Raw genomic sequence first — 20172 nt, 5'->3', positions numbered from 1 at the left:
GCAGCCACGGGACCAACCCTGGGGCCACAACCTGAAGGAGTCAGTGCACTGGCAAAACCCAGCCCTGTTTGAGGTGCTGGGGCTGAGGCAATGCACGTGCAGACCAGGAAGCTACCTCAGACACCCTTGGGTACACTTCCGAAGGACCAGAGCCTTCCCAAGTAACAGGTTTGGTAGTATGCTGTGAGGAGCTGATCAGGTAGCCAGGCCACTGCTCCCCAGGCTCTGGGGCACCTCCTGTCTGGCAGGGAAGAACCCTGTTTCCTTAGGTCTCCCCAAAGGGTCCAGGCCAACTATAGGGACTATGTGTCTCCCTGAGGGCCTTGGGCCCCCTGCCATAGGCCGAGGCTAGAGCCCAATAAACTTCCCAGGACCCCACTTAACTAGGGGGAGGCAGGCTGAGCTTCCTATCCTGCTCTACCATGTTCTGGGACTTTGTAGCCATGTCACCCAGGCCTTGGTTTACCTCTGTATAGGGTTCTGCTGTGGATACAGGGATAACACCTGCAGATGGTCCGTAGCACACTGGGAGGGGCACTGGCACCCAGTGGATGCTACCAAGGAACAAGAGAAAGCAACAAGGTCATCATAGGAGTCAGTCCCCTCTTGGGAGGTGGCTGTGCTATACCCTTTTATACACATCCTTTCCTGGTGGCTGACCTGTGATGGCCATAGTTTGCCCTCAGAGTGGGGGCCTGTGCTTCGAGGGAAGGTCTCTTTTGGGAGCTCTGTAGGGTCAAGGGTAACCATGTGGTACATCCTAGCCACAAGGAAGACAGAAACCCCAAGTAGGAGCTCAGCCAACATCCCTCACAGGAACTATCCTGGGGTCACCAGGGCCAGGAGGCACCAGGCTCGTCCAGATCTTACCATCAAAAAGCCCAGCCCCATGGATTCTGAATGGTCCTAGCAACCCAACCAGAGAGGTGCCTAGTGGCCACAGGGCTCGTCTCTGCTCAGGCCTTCAGCAGGTGAGGGATGCTTGAAAGCCACCTGGCTGAGCATGGAGAGAGAAGCTTGAGCTCCAAGCAGTGGCTGCATTAGGAGGACCAGACTGTGAGCTGAGCATGGGGTGGGACCATTTGTTTAAGCCATCAGCAAACTTTCTGCAAAGGTTCATGTCATAAATATTTTAGGCTTTGAGGCTGTGTTGGTTAGTTTTGCGTGTCAACCTGGCTGGGCCACCACGGCCAGTTTTTGGTCAAACACCAGTCCAGATGCTGCTGTGAAGGTACTTTTCAGATGTGATTAACATTTAAAGCAACAGGCTGGAAGTAGAGCACATTATTCTCCAAAATGTGGGTGGGCCTCATCCAATCAGTCAAAGGCCTTTAAGAGAGAAAAGACTGAGCTTGCCAGAGGGAGGAAGAATTCTGCCTCTAGACAGCCCTTCAGACTTGACCTGCAACATCAACTCTTCCCTGGGTCCCAGCCTGCTTGCCTGCCTGGCAGGGTTCTGACTTGCAAGCTCCACAATCACGGAGCCAAGTCCTTAAAATAAATCTCTCTCTCTCTATATATATACACATGTCCACACACATCCTATTGGTTCTGTTTCTCTGGAGAGCTTTAACATGGGGACCATATAGTATCTGTCACCAACTACTCAGCTCTGTCACTGTGATAAGGAAGCAGCCATAGAGAATATGTAAACAGATGGATGTGGCTGTGTTCCAATAACTTTATTCACAAAAAAGGCAGGTTAGTTAGACCCAGGTAGCTGGGTGACATCTTGTCTCCAGACAAATAAGCATAGTACGTGGCACAGAGAAGGCATTTTGAGTTATAAAATATTGTGTGAAAAATTCTGTAGAATGGGAGCACCTGGCTGGCTCAGTCAGTACAGCATGTGGCTCCTGACCTCTGGGTTGTGAGTTCAAGCCCTACGCTGGGCACAGAGCTTACTTAATATCTGTAGAGTGAATATGAAGAAATAAACACATGAATCACTGAGAGTTGTAACTACACTTGCTGCCTACAAGACTAGCCAGCATGAGTTTAGGAGCACAGGCAGCAGAAGACAGGAATTTCTCCACTATCTTTGATTTCCACCGTCCTGACAATGATCTGACAAGGGAACCTGGCTTGAAGATCTATTACTTGGCATCTCAGGGAACTATCCAAGGGAGTAGAGAAAAGCTATGCCCCATCCCTTTGCCAGCCTAATTCAGCAGGACAGCTTAGCCACAGACATAATCTCTGACAACTGCTAGGAACTAGCTGGACTCGGCAATACAGGAACTAGGATTTATTTTACTAGAAGAAACGTCCAGGAGCCACACTGGCGGGCCAAGGAGAAGCCGTGGCAGCAAAGGCCGGAAAAGACCACGCACAGCCTGTCCACAGTGGGGAAGGCGGCCCCTGTGCCGGCTCCCAGGCCCACGGCCACGCCTGGGAAAGAGCCAGAGGGAGCCCAGGCCGTACCTGCAGAAGAGGTGCTCCGAGCTGAGTCCAAGAAGGGCCACGACACAAACCCCTGCTTGCCGCAAAGGGGACAGACACCCTCAGGTGCTGGTTCCCAGGCTGACAGCTCCCTCCTGGATACGCAGGGGCAGTGCCGAGACTTTGCGGACTCACACGTACTCCCCACAGTCGGCAATGATTACCTTCTGCTTTGGCTTCCCATCCTTGCTGCCCTGGGCCTTTGTGGGGACAGAAGAGGGGGAGAAACACGGGAGGGTGGAGAGTAAGGACTGGCTTAGGGATACCCTCCCCATCTGCCCACCCCTGCCTGAGCAGAAGCAGCCCTCCCTGGGAGCAGCCATGGCCCCTCTTCAGCTCTCCCACAGGGCTATGCACCCAGGGCCCGGGGAAGCCACCCACCTCAATCTGCCGCAAGACATCCAGGCCTTCTGTGACCTCCCCGAACACCACGTGCTTGCCATCCAGCCAATCCGTCTTGTCACACGTCAGGAAGAACTGGGAGCCGTTGGTGTTTGGGCCGGAGTTGGCCATGGAGAGCAGGCCTGGGGGAGAGAGAACAAGCACGTGAGCTCCTTCTCCCCCGGCTCCTGGCCGTCGGAGGGATGTCTGTAGATGGTGCAGTGTAAATGCTGCCGGGAGGTGGCACGAGCTGGCTACTGGCAAGATGGATGCTCTTGGCATCGTGGGAAGGGTGGTTTCAGTAAAGATGGGGCTGAAGTCTGGCTGAAGGGGCATAGAGAGAACAAAAGGCAGGGAGTCTACACAACTTTTTCAAGAAGTTTTACTCAAGGGGATTGAGAGGCATGGAAGATAGCTAACAGGGACACAAGTCAAAGGAATTTTTGAAACACAGATACCATATGCTTTTACACAGACGGGCTGATCCAGCGGGGCAGAGGGTGTGGGTTACACAAGGCAGCAGAGGGACAACCACAGGAGCCAGGTTCCCAGGTAGGGGAGCAAGGATGGGGTCTGGACCACAGTTCGTGCCCTGCCCTGAGGGAAGGCAGAGCGGGCCCGTGTCAGGAGACGCAGGAGGTCATGCTTGGAGGGTGACATGGAGGTTTCGGGAGCGAAGGGAGGAACCGTCACCTCTGACTGGGACTGAGCATTAGTAACTAGGGGACTCTAGTAACGCTGCCAAGGACCCCTGAGGAAGTGTGGTCGTAAGTTTCAAGATGACCATTCAGTATAGTTGTTTTTCTCCAGTTGCTGGGGGACCAACCACTAAGAGAGAGAGGAACATCTAACAGAGACGGGGCAGCTGGGCTCAGGGACTAAGAGAGCTCACATGGCGGGCCCCAGGGAGTGCGGACAGGGAGGATGGGCAGTGTGTGAATGGAAGCCGCTTCCCCGACACCAGCCAGGCCACATGCAGGTGCTGGATCATCGACCAGTTCGCCTACAGACCTGAGCCCTCCGCCCGAACCACAGCCCGCTGCTCCATCCACAAAGCCACTGGCCTGGCCCCACACGCCACCACGCCCCGATCGGGTCCCACCTGGTCCCGTGTGTTTGAGGATAAAGTTCTCATCATCGAATTTCTTCCCGTAGATGGACTTGCCCCCAGTGCCATTGTGGTTTGTGAAATCGCCGCCCTGGCACATGAACTGGGGGATGATGCGGTGAAAGCTACTTCCCTTAAAGCCGAAGCCCTTCTCATGGGTGCACAGGCATCGGAAATTCTCTGGTGGGGAGAAAGGAAAAGATGCTGAGGTTAAAAACTAGAGCAGTTCCTCAGGCTTTGGGCACGCCTCGCCTTGCATTCCACGTGAGACGCAGAAGTGAGTGACCGAAGCCAAGAATGAAATGCAGGTGGCCATAGAGCCCCATAGACAGTCCCAGCCGAGCTGCTTTGACCACATGAAGATGTGCTTTGTGATGGGCTGTGCAGTGGGCACGGCGGCCGGGGAGCTCCGCACCACCTTCTCCTGTCTCAGGATTGGAATGCAGGGTCGGGAGCTGGTGGGCGGCATTGGGAAAACCATGATGCTGAGCATGGAGCCTGCTTAAGATTCTCTCTCTCCCTCTCTGTCTGCCCCTCTCCCCTGCTTGCACATTCTCTCTCTCAAAAAAAGAAAAGAAAAGAAAAGAAAAGAAAAGAAAAGAAAAGAAAAGAAAAGAAAAGAAAAAGAAACAAAATGGATGAACACAGGGGAAGGGGAAAAAAAAGTGAGGCAAACCCTAAGCGATGAATCCCTAAGTTCTCCTGAAACTAATATTATATGTTAATTAACTAGAATTTAAATAAAAATTTGAAACATTCAAAAAAAGAAAGAAAAAAAAAAAGGAAAGCTGGATCTTAAGTCAGAAGAGCCAAGAAGCAACTCGCTTTATGTTGCAGAAATGCCAAAAGCTCAGGTACAGGGTAAAGGTGGTTCTGAAAACAGGAAAGTAGCTAACCACTTCCTCCCCAGTAGCTGGCTGGAGGTCTACTCTCTCTGGTAGGTTAAGGCAGAGGGTCTCTGGACTGGCTATACTACATGTAGCCGAGGGCAGAGGTACTGTAATGACAGATGGAGATTAAGTGAAAGTTTACATACTGCCCCCGTCTCTCCCGACCAAGATGGCAAACAGCTGGATGTAAGAGCCTCTAGCAGGAGACTAGACTCTTCTCAGAGGACTCTGTGCTGTCAAAGAGAACAGAAGTCAGGGAACGAACATCCGGGGTCTGACAGAGAAAGACCCCAACCGACTCATCCCACAGGTGGAAAGCCTCAGCCGGCAAGCCTTACTGATGCCTAGGAAGTTTCCGGGCAGATTGTTAGGGCCCCATTCTTAAAGATGAGGAAGGCATCTAACGTGAAAAGCAAAGACCAAAACAAACAGACCAAAAAGAAAGCAACACATAACAACTCAGGAAAAAGGGACTTGAAACATAAGCCACAGGAAGACAAAACTTTAGTAATGTCCCCAGAAAGATCAATTATCACCTCTGTGAAATAAGCACAGAACGCCATTAAAAAACAAAAACAAAACAAAACAAAAGACACTTAGGAAGGTTCCTGAAAGAGAGAAGAGAGAAATCAGAGGGGACAAAAGTGAAGAAGTAATTGAAAGAAATTTCCCCAACCAGAGGATAAAACACTGTCCTGTGGGTGTGGTACACGGGAGAAACATCTCTCTAAAGACATCCATACCAGTCCCTGGAACCTGAGAACGTGATATAGCAACAGAGCCTTTGCAGATGTGATTAGGGTTATGGATGGACCTTGAGTGGGGAAAGCAGCCCCAATTATCCAGAGGGGCCTAACAGAATCATGAACCTGTAACAGGGGAACTTTTCCTGGCTAAGAGATTCAAAATGTGAGAGGGACTGGATCACCACTGTTGGCTCTGAAGATGGAGGAAGGGAAGTGGCGAGCTTTCAGAAACTGGGAATAGCTTTCAGTTGACAGCAGCAAGGATGGGATACCTCAGTCCTACCCATGCAGGAAACTGAATTCTGCTGACAACCTGAATGCCCCTGGAAACACACTCCTGTAGGCCTTCCAGTAAGGGAGTGACCTGGCCTCCAGATGGGAGATAATAAATTTGTGTTGCTGAAAGCCACTAAGTTTGTGGTAATCAGTGACAAAAGCAATAGAAAACTAACATAGTAGGTCCCCCACTGAATATCCAGCATGATGGATGTAAGATCTATCCAAAGGCACATGGTTTCAGAACACAGCACAGACACCCTAAGGGCCTCTAGGCCAGGGCTATCTAACAGCTATTAAGCACTTGGCTAGTGTAGGGGCACTCAGGTGGCTCAGTCGGTTAAGCATCTGACTTTGGCTCAGGTCACGATCTCTCGTTTTGTGAGTTCGAGCCCCGTGTTGGGCTCTGTGCTGACAGCTCAGAACCTGGAGCCTGCTTTGGATTCTGTGTCTCTGCTCTCTCTGCTCCTCCCTCGCTCATACTCTGTCTCTCTTTCTCAAAAACAAATAAACATTAAAAAAACAATTAAAAAAAAAAAAGGACTTGGAGGGCACCTGGGTGGCTCAGTTGGTTAAGCGTCCAACTTCAGCTCAGATCTCACGGTTTGTGGGTTCAAGCCCCGCGTCAGGCTCTGTGCTGACAGCCTGGAGCCTGCTTCTGATTCTGTGTCTCCCTCTCTCTCTGCCCACCTCCTCAGCTCACACTGTCTCCCTCTCTCTCAGAAATAAACAAATATTAAAAAAATATTAACAAATATTTAAAAAAATTAACAAATATTAAAACAAATATTAAAAAAAAGAAAAAAGAAAAAAGCACTTGACTAGTGTAACTGAGGAAATTAATTTTAATTTTATTTAATTTAAACAGTGACATGTGCCTAGTGGCTACTGTATTGGAAAGCTCAGCACTAGAAAGAAAGAAAGGGCTTTATATAAAGGACCAAGAATCAGAATGACCTTAGACTCCTCTAGAATTCTGTACCCTATCAATCAAGTGAGAAGGTACTTATGTTTAGATTTCAGTCTCAAAAAACTTACCTCCCAAGCTCTTTCCTGCAGATGCTACAGAAGCATGTCTTCTACTAAAATGAGGGAATACACCAAAAAAGAAGACAGCAGAGAACACAGGAGACCCCGTGACACTAGCTGTGCAGCAGGCTGGGAAAGCAATGGTCCAGGCTAAAGAGAGTTAGAAGGCTCTAAGGAGGACTTCTACGGGAGAGGGAAACCGACAGAATATCTGGTGTGTGTGAACATGAGGAGAGATTTACGCAGGCAGCAGAATTTGGGAGAGCATCAGGAATAAATGCATAGACTGAGCTTGAGTGAAAACAAGACAATTACAGATCCCAGGAAAACAAAATGCTGTGTGTGAATGGCAATTACTATAGTATGATGTTAAATAGTTAAAATAACCTCCAACTTAACCAAGCTTATGGCAACTAGATATGTCAGGAAGATAACGGGGCAGGGAAAGGGATTTAAAAAGCTGATTCCTTATCTCCTGAAGTGGAAGAGCCAACAGATGTCTAAAATGAAAAAACCAGGGAGCAGCAATATAAATCTCTCATCTACTGGGGCACCTGGGTAGCTCAGCCGGGTAAGCGTCCGACTTCGGCTCAGGTCATCATCTCCAGTCCGTGAGTTCAAGCCCCGCGTCGGGCTCTGTGCGGACATCTCAGAGCCTGGAGCCTGCTTCAGATTCTGTGTCTCCCTCTCCTCTCTCTGCCCCTCCCCTGCTCACGCTCTGTCTTTCTCTGTCTCAAAAATAAATAAAAACATTAAAAAAAAAAATCTCTCATCTACTAATACAAAAACCAAAAGAACCAGCTAAGAGTTGAAACTGGCTGCCTCTGGGGAGCAGCAGATGGTGTTGGGGGGGGAGGGGTGGGGGGAGGTGCCCAGGGCAGGGGCACAGTACCAGGGGAGTGAGGTTTTTCATGACAAACTTTGTGAAACTGACGCCTACATAATGAAACTAGATGTAAAAAAAAGAATAAATAGAAGTCAACATTTACACGAGAAACTCAAGAAACTGTTCGTTAACAGTAGTTAGTTCTGGAGAGTAAAACTGGATGTGGAGAGAGGGAAAAAGATTTAAGTTTTCAACTTACTGCCTTCAGTATTGTTGCAGTATGTGTGTATGGTACTTGTTTTTTGTTTTGTTTTGAGCATGGATACATGTTTACTTGTGTTAAAAACAAAACAAAACAATTATTGTTAAAAAAATAGTAAACCAGCACCTATAAAGCTTCAAAAGTGCCTGCTTCGACTCTTTTGTTCCTAGATCCTAGGATCTGAGATGCCTCAAGTCAACTCAGGTCAGAGACAGTGTCAAGGGCACAAGAACTGTGGCAGCGAGGACCTTGGGAAGGCCACTGCTCAGCCACCGGCATCCTGCCTGAAGTCCCACTCACCTGCCGTCATGGGGACAACGTCTGAACGCAGGAGCATCTGGATGCGACCGGCTGGCTTGTTCCCAATCTTGATGTCCATGTACACCTGAGGATTTGATCGGGCCTTTTTCGCAGCAGGCTCTCCCTGGGTGCAGGAGAAATCATTAAGTTGGGGAGAACTCTAACCCCAAGTAAGAGAGCAAGTATTCCGAATATGCACCAAGAACCCAACAGCCGCGAGCAGGCTGCAGCAAGATGCTGGCAGGGAAGGCCCTGGGCCGTGAAAGGGAAGGCCACGGCCGCAGCCCCCGGCCGGACACCCAGTGACAGGACACCTCAGCACCAGCTAACCTGAGCCCCACCCTGCAGGCTCATTACCTCATCACACTTACCCTCAGACACGCCAGCTCGCTTCACCCTGCCCTGCGGTCACGGAACACTTTTCTGGCCCACAGAAGGTAGCTCTCAACACGTTCAAACCCACCTCTCTCCAATTAAATAAGACGCCACCTCCTCCCTTCTATGCTCAGTCCTGCGCACCCACAGGCTGGCTACAACGGAAGCCGGGAGGGCAGCCCTCTGGTGTGCTCAGAAGACAATGGGGGAGGCAGGGGCCTTGATTTACACCCCAAGGAGACAAGGCTAAGAAGAGGATAAGGAGACATTTGCTGGGGTCACATGTGTTCCAAAGAGAAAAGTCAAGCAGTGCGCTGAGGTCGCCCGCTGGCACTGAGGATACTATTACTATTATTTGCCACTAGCAACAACAGCGGCAAACATTCACACAGCACTTGCCAAGTACGGGGTACTATTCTCTGAAGGATACATATACTAGCTCATCAAGTCTTTACCACCACCCTAAAGATCAATCAGTACTGCTATTTATCCCCATTTTAGGGGTGGGGAAACTGAGGTACAATGAAGTTCAGTAACTTGCCCAAGGTCAGAGAAATGGTTAAATGGTGAAGCCGGAATTCAGGCCTAAATCATCCCCCCCCACCCCACCCCCGATCCCGTGCTCTTAACCACATTCACCCACCTCACTTTTTAATTAATAAGATACTTAATACAAGGCCCCTACACTCACAGAATTACTGCCTAGAAAGGGACAGGCAAGAAACACCGGAGTAGCCTGCACAAAAGCAAAGACGTACAGCGAAACAGAGACTGGTTTTCCTGAGCTTGAAGTGGGGACCGGAGCGGGAGAGTGGAAGGGAGACAGATGGTGAGGTGGGAGGACAGGAACTGGGGAGCACACCCCAACTTTCTTCCTCGGGACAGGCAATGGGAGCCACTGAAGAATTCTTAGCAGGAATCAGGGGCTCAGTCTGTGCTTTATTTATTGATTTTTTATAATTTTTTTAAATTTATTTATTTATTTAAAAAAAATTTTTTTTTTCAACGTTTATTTATTTTTGGGACAGAGAGAGACAGAGCATGAACGGGGGAGGGGCAGAGAGAGAGGGAGACACAGAATCGGAAACAGGCTCCAGGCTCTGAGCCATCAGCCCAGAGCCTGACGCGGGGCTCGAACTCCCGGACCGCGAGATCGTGACCTGGCTGAAGTCAGACGCTTAACCGACTGCGCCACCCAGGCGCCCCTATAATTTTTTTTTTAATGTTTATTTATTTCTTGAGAGGCAGAGCATGAGCGGGGGAGCGGCAGAGAGGGAGTCACAGATTCCGACTCAGTCTGTGCTTTAAACAGGTCATTCCGTCTGTCTCAATGAAGGACTAGAGAGAGGTCAGCAGCCAGAAGACTAGTTAGGGAGCTTCTGCAATTATCTGCACAAGGAGAGGCTAACTGGGGCAATGGGACAAACCAAGGAGGGGGACTCAGGAAAGTCTGAGAACACTTGGCAGCCTTTGATGATGTGCTGGCCGTTCTAAAGAGGGGGGTCTAAGGTTACTCCTTGGACTGTGAAGGCCATGTGTGCTCTGCTTTGCAACCAAATTTCTGGCTTGGGTCGGTGTGTGTGTGGCTGGATGGTGGCAAATTGACAAGATGGAGAGCAAGATTAGAGAGAGGAGGGCACTCGTGCTGGGCAACTCTAAGCTGCCTGTGAGACTTGCAGCTGAAAGATCTGAAAGCTGGACACTAGAAACAGAGGCCAGGAAAGGTAACAGCATGGGAGAGGCTGCAAAAAAAAAATCAGTGACTGCTGGGGTGCCCGGGGGGCTCAGTCAGTTAAGCGTCTGACTTTAGCTCAGGTCATGATCTCGTGATCTATGAGTTTGAGCCCTGCGTTGGGCTTTGTGTTGACAGCTGAGAGCCTGGAGCCTGCTTTGGATTCTGTGTCTCCCCCTCTCTCTGCTCCTCCCCCGCTTGTGCTCTGTCTCTCTCTCTCTTTCAAAAAATAAACATTAAAAACAAAAAATTTCAACCAAGGAGAGGAGGGGAGATGGAGAGAGGGAGACAGACACCATGAGCCAAGAATGAAATCCAGAGAACAACAGTCACAAGGAAGAAAGGGGAAGCCCGGGGAGCCAGCCAGGGAGGGATGCTCAGAGTCAGGAGGGAGTGCTGGCAGGCTCCTCCTGGGAAGGGAGAACCTCGAACCTGTGTACAGACTGAGGGAAGGTGGCACCACTCTGGCCTGCCTCCTCTGAATCAGGGCAGCGACAGGGAGACAGTGAGCCTCTGTAAAGCACTTCAGTGAAGGAGGGACTGGGCAGGAGGGGTGAAGAGGACCACTCGTTCACTTTCCTCACCTCATGCTTCCTCCTCGTCAGTAGACAATCCCAACACGGGACTAGGCAGACCGGAGCAGCTCAATATGACACAGGGCACAAGGCTAAAAGGACTAGAGCCTCTCACTCACTCATTCAATACCACCTTCATCACAACACTAAGGGTCTGCTTATCATTCTCTCTGCTTTTGTGTATATATTTGCAAATTTCCATAAAAAATTAAAAAAAAAAAGTTTCCTATAGAAGCGCACGCCTTCACTCTCACCTCCTGGGTCTCCACTTTGGGAGGCTCTGACCCTTCTTCCTCTTTATTCTCTTCGAGAGTCTTCCCAGAGAACTTCTTCAACCAGTCATCATCTGACCACACTGAAAGGAGAAGAATCGAACAAATGCTAAGAAATTCAAGCTAACGGCCAGCTGCTCACTAGCTGTTTTGGTCAGCAAAGTGGAACATACTCCATGGCCCTCTGAGCCAGACACTTCTGCTGAGGAACTCCCAAGGGTAAGGAAAGTTCCCAACAGGAATGTGCGCCCTGAAGTCCAGCTCGTATGAGGCTAAGTAAAAAAAAAAAACGACATCAAGAATTAAGTAAAAAAAACTACATCAAGGGTGAAGGCACAGCCTTGCCAGTTCCAGCCTTGAAGAGCAAAGTGCCAAGAAACTGGGGAAGAGAAGAGATCGGGCAGGGTTTCTCTTATAATGCAATCATTCTGAGAAGCTCAAACTCTTTTCATTCCCCACAAAGGCGGCGCATGCCCTTTGCCAACGTGAACCATCCTCTATTATCCATCTGGAGCGGCATTCAGTGCCTACTTCCAAGTAAACAGGAATAAAAATGTGACTAAGGCCACACTGGAGGATGTGATGTGGAATCTGTGGTTGTCCCCGCTCACCTGGTCTGGAAGAGCCTTCCTTGATCCTCATTGGTTTTGCCAAATTGACACGAATTGTCCGTCCAAAGAGCTCAGATTCATTCTGAAAAGATCGAAAATCCAACTGCTTAAACTCTTGTCAGGTTAAAAGAGAGTCAGACAGCTTTGCATTTGCTTCTAATACATCTGAGACATGCTCATGCTTCATTCTCCCTGAATCCCTGACCACTAACAACAAGCTGTGTGCCTACCACACAGCAGCCCAGGGGCTGCAATTTCCCCCCCCCTCCCCCCAGGGGTGCTCCTGAAAGTAACTCCAGAATGCTCTGGAATTACACGGGTAATTGCAGTTTCCAAGTACTTGGGTTCACCTTCAAAAGTCAAGATCTGCTTTGAAATGGTGAGAAATGATCTCTGAGGGCTAAGGAATATGTTCTGTGAATGGGTACCAGAGCAGGAGTAAAGGAGAACTTTATCATCCAAAGATAACTAGTACTGGGAAAGGTCACTTATCATAAATCCATTTTAAGCAGTGAAGACAAATTCAGAGTAAAAAGAGAAGGGGGGTAAAAAAAAAAAAAAAAAAAAAGGACCAGGACTTTGTTGTGGTGAAACTAAAAGTAAGGGAAATAAATTTCTTATAAATTTCAGGTTTAACTATGTACTAATTTGTAGAGCAAAGACGTAACGGGTGCTGATGAGTTTGCAGTGGTTTTCCAACAAAATTCTGTCAACAGTATATGACATTATTGCACGTCATATCTGATATGAAAATCACAAAGACGCTACAAATACTCTAGAGATTCATCATTATTCCCAAAGTCTTCTCCAGGGTATTCAAATCTTCCACAGCAGTAACACACCCTGCCATTACCCTTACTGAACTTCTCTTCTTACTTGTCACTGGTCCGATGTTTCATGAAATTCTGCCTCTCTTGCAAAACGTGTGATTTCACCGTGCAACCAACTTACATAGTGTTTGCGATTATCCTAGACATGGGGCAGTCAGTGAGAGACTGGCCAATAGGGATGATTAGAATTTATATCACTGGTAAATGGGGAAGGCCGTTCAAGTAAGGACCAATCTTACAAGTGATCAGTTCACAGCGAATATTTGCACACGATGACAATTTTTACTTCCCCGTGCAACCCTGTAACTTTGGAGGTTAGGCAAACCAATCTAGGCATAAGGACTCTCTGTACCACCAAAAAGCAACTTCAGTTAGGAATGAAGATTCTCAGCCATACCATGTTGTCAATAGCTGCCGCGGCATCCTGCCGAGAAAAGACAAGGTACAAGTTTAGCTTCCTATGGTGTCTAAACGCATACTTGGCAGCAGATAAGCAAAATTAAAACAAAATAGGAAAAAGTCACATCTTATACCTCCTGCCTTGGTTGTATGTGTGTCTAACAAAGAACACTTCAGCAATTTGCCATCTAGAGGAAGACCTAAGAAATGATCACCAGTGTGGCCAGGCAGGAATGCTCAGTGAGCAGGGCTGCAGGAGCTGTGCAGAGCAAGAAGGGCAGGTCTGTGTTGTTAACTCTCTAAATGTTATTAACGGATGGGAAGCTTTCCATTAAGCAGCACTTCATGTCTCTATGGAAGCCTCAGCAAGAGGCCTAGACACCTAACCAAATGGAGACTGGTTCCCTTTGTAATCAGTAACAACATTAACACAAAACAAAGACTAATAAACAGAAGTAACACAGAATTTTCTCACCTCTGCCAACTCAAATTCAACAAAAGCAAATCCTCGGTGCTTTTCTGAAAGGAAAAAAAAAAAAGGGAAAACAAAAACAAGTAATTAGCACTGGGGGCAATGGGAAGAAATATGGTCACAAGGACAGGGAAGTCAATCACATGCCATATCCCGACATTGGAAATTCTACCCAATCACTATTTTGTAAGAAAGAATCTCCTTCTTTGATTCTTCCCGGTTTGAACAATATTTCCAGTAATATTGAACTCTGTCTTTTAGAAAACATGGCTAAAGAATGAACTGTACTTTTAATCTTTAAGGCATTCAATTCTTACCAAAGCCAAATTAAAGCCTTAACCTCTGCATACAAGGCAAGTAGAAAAATTAAGTTACTTAACTTATCAATTATTGGTCCCAAATACACATTTTGAGCATCAACTGTGCATAAAGCATGAATCTTAAAACCTGGATTAGCATGCTCACTCTTTACCCTCAGAAAAATGTTGACCTAACTTAAAAGGCCAAGCACAACAGTGCTAACTTAATTAAACCAACTAACTTTAGAGAACCACTATAACCTTACAGGTATACGTGGTTTTATTACACTTTGCTTTGTTGTGTCTCATAGATACAATCTTTTACAAACTGAGAAGGGAACCCTGCACCAAGCAATTCTGTCAGCACCAGTTTCCCAACGGTATTTGCTCATTTTGTGTCTGTGTCGCATTTTGATAATTCTCACAGTATTTCAAGCTTTTTCACCATTATTATATTTGTTATAGTGATCTGTGATTAGTGATTACAACTCTCTGAAAGTTCATGTTATGGCTAGCATTTTTCAGCAATAAAGTATGTTTTAATTAAGGTGGTACATTGCTTTTTTAGACATGTTATTGCACACTTAATAACTATAGTATAGATTAATGTAACTTTTATATGGAAAAGCAAAAAATTAACTTGACGCATCTTATTGCGATACTGGTTTGATTATAGTGGTCTGGAACCAAACCTGCAATATCTCCAAAGTATGCCCATATTGATTTTTACAGATAAAGGTCCCAGACCCAGAGTGTTTAAAGACCTTGCTAATAATCGTGCAGGGTCGATGACTGATCTAGGCCTAAAACTCCAATCTTAAAAAAGACAAGAAAGGGAAAGTAGAAAAACTGCACTGTACCTGTGATAGCAATTGAAGGAAAACTCCCCCAGGTAAGCAGGGGCCAAAGTCCCTCAGTTGGGGCTGAGCTTCCCTGGTGCCCTGATTAACAGTGCAGCTGCCAAGAAAGGAGCAGGGGTGGTAGGGTACCCAGCAGGTAGTTTGAAAGAAGTCTGATCGCCCTGTAGCTCAAAATCTATCTTCCTACTGGGCTATCGAAAATTTTGTTGGTGTGTCTCACACTCAACAGATGGGACTCTGCAAGTTATGTTACAGCTTACAACCACAAGACTCAGAACATTCCTTCTCCATCAAGATCACTCTCATGCTGCCCTACTGAGGCACCCTCTTGAACTTTTCTACATATCAACCATATTTAGAATTTTTTCCTCTTAGTATTCTGAACATGAAAGACATGAAAAGGACTCACCTGTTTCATAATCCAGGGGAATCTGAATATCTGTGATGTCTCCAAATGGGATAAAAGCAGCGTGAAGAACTTTGTCGTCCACTTCCTCTGCCAGCCCACCTGCAAAGAAGCCAAGTGCCTTCTGAACCACTGTCTTCCATTCTCTTGAGAAGTCCCTGCAACCCAGTTAGCATGCGACAGCCAAGGAGAGGGGTTGTTCCATCCAGTCCTTTGGGTACCACCCTTCTCATTTGCTCCCTCATCCGTCCTTAAGGAAACACACCTCTTTACGCTTCTCACAGACGCCCATCTTAGCGCCAGGATTACTGCAATAGCTTCTTAACTGCCCTCCCTCTCCTCCACACAGCCAACTGGAGCGATCCTGGGATCATGCAGATTTTAACCCATTACTTCAATGCTTAAACTCCTTCAAAGATTTCCCACTGTCCTCAGGATAAAATACAAACTCCTTAGCAGCGTACACAAAAGGCTCTTGATAACCTGAGCCCCGCCAACTTTCCCTTTGCTTCCTCAATTCCCTGGGTTTCTCCCAAGATGACCCCTTTGTCCCACGTATAAGTCTCTTTCACATCTTCGGGGTTTTGCTCTTGCTGCTCCCTTTCGGTAAACACAACTGCCCCTACTTGGGCTACAAAGCGCTCATCAAACTTTGCTACTGAGGTTATTCTCACTGCTACCGGTTAGTCAGGGAACCCCTTCCTTTAGGGGAGGGGCCGGGACTGAGCCAGAGCTGCAGTGAGTGTCTATAAAATGAATGAGCGCGAGGATCTGGAGCCCCATAATATTCCTCTACCAATCCTCCGGGTCCAGTGGGTGAAGGGGTTCCTGTTAGAGCTCAGCCGTCCCGGAAGGGAGCGGGAAAGACTGTTACGTCTCGGGCTAACTCCCTGAAGCAAAGCAGTACCGCCATCGATCCCGCCTAGACAGCTGCTCGCTGCCCTCCGCGTTCGTAGACGCGTTCTGCGCTACGCCAGGACCCACTCCCTGCGGGTTCGCCCCGATTCCACCTAACTCCGGGCCTGCTCACCCACGTACAGCACACGCTTGGTGGTGGCCATCTTGCTCCCGCGCGCACCCACCGGAAGCCGGAGTTCAGCCCGCCCCCTTCCGCAAGGCCCCGCCCCTCCGGGCCCGCCCCCGCCTCTAGGCGCTCACAGACCTCGCCCCTGGCTGTCAGTCAGGCGTCCGGGGTGGTGGGAGGTGCCCTGCCGTGAGTGAGCTGCAGCGCCCCGGCGTGGTAGGTGTTCGGTACTGGGGCAAACCGAGCTCGGCGGAATCCTCCGGCTCCGCGAATAAAAAACCGCCAGTAAACGATGGGCCACCCTCGCCTGCGTGCCCTTGGACAACCTGCTACAGACACGAGACAAACCCATTTTTAAAAAATTTTTGTTTAATATTTATTTATTTATTTATTTATTTATTGAGAGAGAGAGAGAGAGAGAGAGAGAGAGAGAGAGGCTCCCTGCCACGAGCACAGAGTCCACAGGTGGCGGGGGGGGGGGGGGGGGGGGACTCTCAGGGCTGGAACTCACTAACGGTGAGATCATGACCTGAGCCGAAGTCCACTGCTTAACCGATTGAGCCACCCAGGTGCCCCAGAGTTGGTGGCTTTTTACCTCCACTCCATCCTCCAGCTTTTTCCTAGGGTGATCTTTCTTCAAAATAAATCTAAACTCTCCAGGGCTCCTTCTTAAACCCTGCTGCCGATAGTTAACAAGGCTCCTAGAGCCCTTGACAAGGGGCCTTGGACGTAAGTCAACACCAACTTCTGGTTCTCTCTTTCCTCCATCTGGAGGCATCCACCAGTCCCTGTTAAGCTTCACACCCACCCCCGCCCCTTTAACAGAAGCCATAGCTGCCAAATCCAGAAGCCAACTGGACCACACCCTGTAACTGTGGTCAGGTGTGTCTGTCTCTCCCACTTTGACACCAAGGCCTGTGCCCATTGGCCTCACCAGTCTCAGGCCAAACCAGGGAGGTGATCGTAGAAATGAGGCTGTGAGATCTGATTATGGGATCTCCTCGGGTACCTGTCACTATTCCAGACCAACAAGGTCACTCTCAAGAAGAATCTGACCAGGCATCCTTTAAGTGGGTGTGGTATAATTAGAAAAAAAAACCCACAAAACTATATAGGGGCTCCTGGGTGGCTCAGTCGGTTGAGCATCCGGCTTCGGCTCAGGTCATGATCTCGCAGTTTGTGAGTTCGAGCCCCATGTCGGGCTCTGTGCTGACAGCTCAGAGCCTGGAGCCTGCTTCGGATTCTGCGTCTCCTTCTCTCTCTGCCCCTCCCCAACTTGTGCTCTGTCTCTCTATGTCTCTCAAAAAATAAATAAATGTAAAAAAAAAACTTTATGTATATACACACATACACACACACACACACACATATATATATATGTATATATATTTGATCTTTGTCTCTAATACCTGGCACTGTTGGTCTTGCACCCCTGTGCCTCAGCTACATAACAAATTGAGAAGTGTTTATTCATGAAAAACTGGTGAATTTCAGGTAAGAGCAGTGGGAACCCGTGGTGTTTAGCGTGGGGCTTGCTCTCACATCTCCCTGTCTCCCCTCCCATTCAAGGAACTCCAAGGCCATTGTGGCTCAAGTGGTGTGAGCTGAGGGAGAGCAGCAGGAGGTGAGGCCAGAAAGACCGCCGGGAGGTCAGATCACGTGGGCGCTTTGGAGGTGATTGTAAGAATCTTGACTTTCATCCTGAATAAAATGGGAAGACACCCCCGGTTTGCTTGGAGGAGTGACAAGACCTGATGTGTTTCACTGGCACCGTTCTGGCTTCTGTGGCGAGTGAGGTCAGGTAGCAGGCTGTTACAGAAATGCAGTTGAGAGATGGTGGCGTGGACCAGGGGGAATAGCCGTGGAGGCGGTGAAAAGTGGTGGGATTCTGGATATATTTTGAAAGTAGATGTCAAGGAATGTGAGAGAAAAGACTCATGCCATATGCTTGTTTGTTTGTTTTATACACTGCTGGATTCTATATGCTAGCATTTTACTTCAGGAGTTTTGCAAATATATTAACAAGTTTGGGCTAAATTTTCTTTCCTCATACTAGCATCCCAGGTTTGTTTGGCATCCGTTCCTTAGTAGGCCCACGATCTTTACCTGCAATTCTAAAATTCAAAGAGTTCTGAGAACTAACAATAGGTGTCTTTTTTGGGAGAGCACTTTTTCAGCAAACTCAGTTGGCAGCAAAGCCAGATCTGAATTGATGCAAGCCGATTTATAGCATTTATTTACCCCACTTAGTATGTTATACCGCAAAAACATTAACATATTTGATTGTGGGAGCTGGTTCAGACTTTGCTGACGTGTTATACACAACTTACATATTACACTATCTTTCTAAGCTCCCCAGCCCCAAAGAATTTAAGATAAAGGATTGTGGACTTAGTTTAACCTAATGAAATGAATTGGTCAGCTTTCTTCTCTTTCTTTCTTTCTTTCTTTCTTTCTTTCTTTCTTTCTTTCTTTCTTTTTCAGTTTATTTATTTTGAAAGAGAGTGTGAGCGAGTGTGTGTGGGAAGGGCAGAGAGAGAGAGAAAATCCCAAGCAGGCTCTGCACTGTTAGGACGGAGCCCAACTCACGAACCATGAGATGGGCTCGAACTCACGAACCACGAGATGATGACCTGAGCCGAAACCAAGAGTTGCCACTTAATACAATGAGCCATCCAGGTGTCTTTTCCTTCCTTCCTCCCTCCCTTCGCCCCTCCCTGCTTTCCTCCTTTCCTTCCTTCCTTTTATTGTTATTCGAAGTAGTTTGTGTATGGTGGGGATAATTTCCTTTTCTTTGAAATGTCAGAAACTCATTTGTAAAGATATCTGGGTTTGCCTCGTGTCTTGTGTGTGCTGTTGTTACTGTTGATAGTGAGTAACTGACTTTTCATGGGAGTCACACTTCTCTGGTGCCTTGGTGCCCTGCAGTACCCAACTTGGCCAAGCTTTGCTGCTTCCGTTTTGTTTTGTTTATGTATTTATTTTGAGAGAGACAGAGGCACCGTGAGCAGGGGAGGGGCAGAGAGAAGGGAGAAACAGAATCCCAAGCAGGCTCCACGCTGCCAGCACAGAGCCAGACACGGGGTTTGAACTCATGAAACTAAGATCATGACTTGAGTCTGAACCTAGAGTCAGACGCTTAACCGGCTGAGCCCCCCAGGCGCCCCAACAAGCCTTGCTGATTACATTTGGAGAAGCCTGATATTGCAATTCAAGGAGATCAGAGACACCACAAACCAGTGGTTATTGAACCATTTGATTTGCAGACACTACTGGCTTCTTTGCTGGACAGTTTGGGAAGAAAAGAGCTTTCCAGGAATTGCATTTAGCATAATTATAGAGTGCAAATTTTTAATTTTACCTCTAGGGGGCAGTCATGGATCATAAATTGGTATGCTTAAAAAAATTATCTGAAAGAGATTAAACTGAGTGCCATTTTAGGTATGTATTATTTTTCCCATTTTATAGATGAGAAAACCGAGCCTTAAAAAAGCTAAGTAACTTAATTAGTTCATGAAAGTTGTAAGTGGTGTAAGTCAAATCTGGGATTTTAACGTAGATCTATTTAGCACTAGAGTCCATGCTCTTAACAATACTATATTCTTGGTTTCTTTCTTCCTCTCTCCCACTCTTTCCCTCTCTCTCCTCCTTAGAAGCAGTAGAAAAAAGTGGTTAAATGTATCAATTCTGAGGTCAACCTGACCAGGAAGGCTTGGTCCACATGAGCACCTGCAGGGGAAAATGGCATCAGGAAATTGATTCCTGTGAAAAATAAGCCACCGACTTACCTACCAATGTCTGGCTCTCTCACTGACTAGCTGCGTGACCAAGGGGAGGCTACTAAACTGCTCTGTAGCTCGGGTTCCTCGTGGTAGAAATGAGATGATAAGGAAATGTTTGCTAAGTCTTGAGCGTCTGCAGATAGGCTTACCTGCTGCATGTCTCTGAGACTATATTGCTAGTAAAAGGCAAGAAGGCATTGGTCAGGGCTCAAAGCAACTGCTTCTGGGAGAAGTAATCAGAATCAGCAAAACGAAGAGCCTGGTGATGAGCCTGC

General features: G+C 47.7%; 1 protein-coding gene across 2 annotated transcripts; it reads right to left on the bottom strand.

The window, feature by feature from the left end:
- Window positions 1–1663: 1663 nt before the first annotated feature.
- On the bottom strand, window positions 1664–16175 carry PPIE (peptidylprolyl isomerase E). Of its 2 annotated transcripts, none has more exons than XM_030325822.2 (10): window positions 16122–16175; window positions 15095–15193; window positions 13530–13573; window positions 13053–13079; window positions 11826–11907; window positions 11197–11297; window positions 8261–8384; window positions 3926–4111; window positions 2824–2966; window positions 1664–2642 (listed from the first exon to the last, which is right to left on the bottom strand). In XM_030325822.2, exons 1-10 carry the CDS (start codon window positions 16150–16152, stop codon window positions 2574–2576), a joined length of 906 nt encoding a protein of 301 aa, XP_030181682.1. In that variant the 5' UTR covers window positions 16153–16175; the 3' UTR covers window positions 1664–2573. The 2 variants fall into 2 exon arrangements, with proteins under 2 accessions (XP_030181682.1, XP_035920095.1); XM_036064202.1 differs by having other exon boundaries at window positions 16130–16164.
- Between the last annotated feature and the right edge of the window lie 3997 nt (window positions 16176–20172).

The sequence above is a fragment of the Lynx canadensis genome, chromosome C1, assembly GCF_007474595.2.
Source record: "Lynx canadensis isolate LIC74 chromosome C1, mLynCan4.pri.v2, whole genome shotgun sequence".
Taxonomy (NCBI): domain Eukaryota; kingdom Metazoa; phylum Chordata; class Mammalia; order Carnivora; family Felidae; genus Lynx; species Lynx canadensis.
Note: the sequence above shows the minus strand (reverse complement) of the source record. Positions and strands in the feature narration are given on the sequence as shown.

Bases quoted from the DNA above. Each gene is read 5' to 3' on its own strand.
- PPIE (XM_030325822.2), bottom strand. From the start codon at position 16,152: ATGGCCACCACCAAGCGTGTGCTGTACGTGG. The intron at 15,194-16,121 runs GTGAGCAGGCCC...GCTTCTTTGCAG, and splicing joins CAAGCGTGTGCTGTACGTGG to GTGGGCTGGCAGAGGAAGTG. The intron at 11,298-11,825 runs GTGAGCGGGGAC...TTCTCCTTTCAG, and splicing joins GGAAGGCTCTTCCAGACCAG to TGTGGTCAGATGATGACTGG.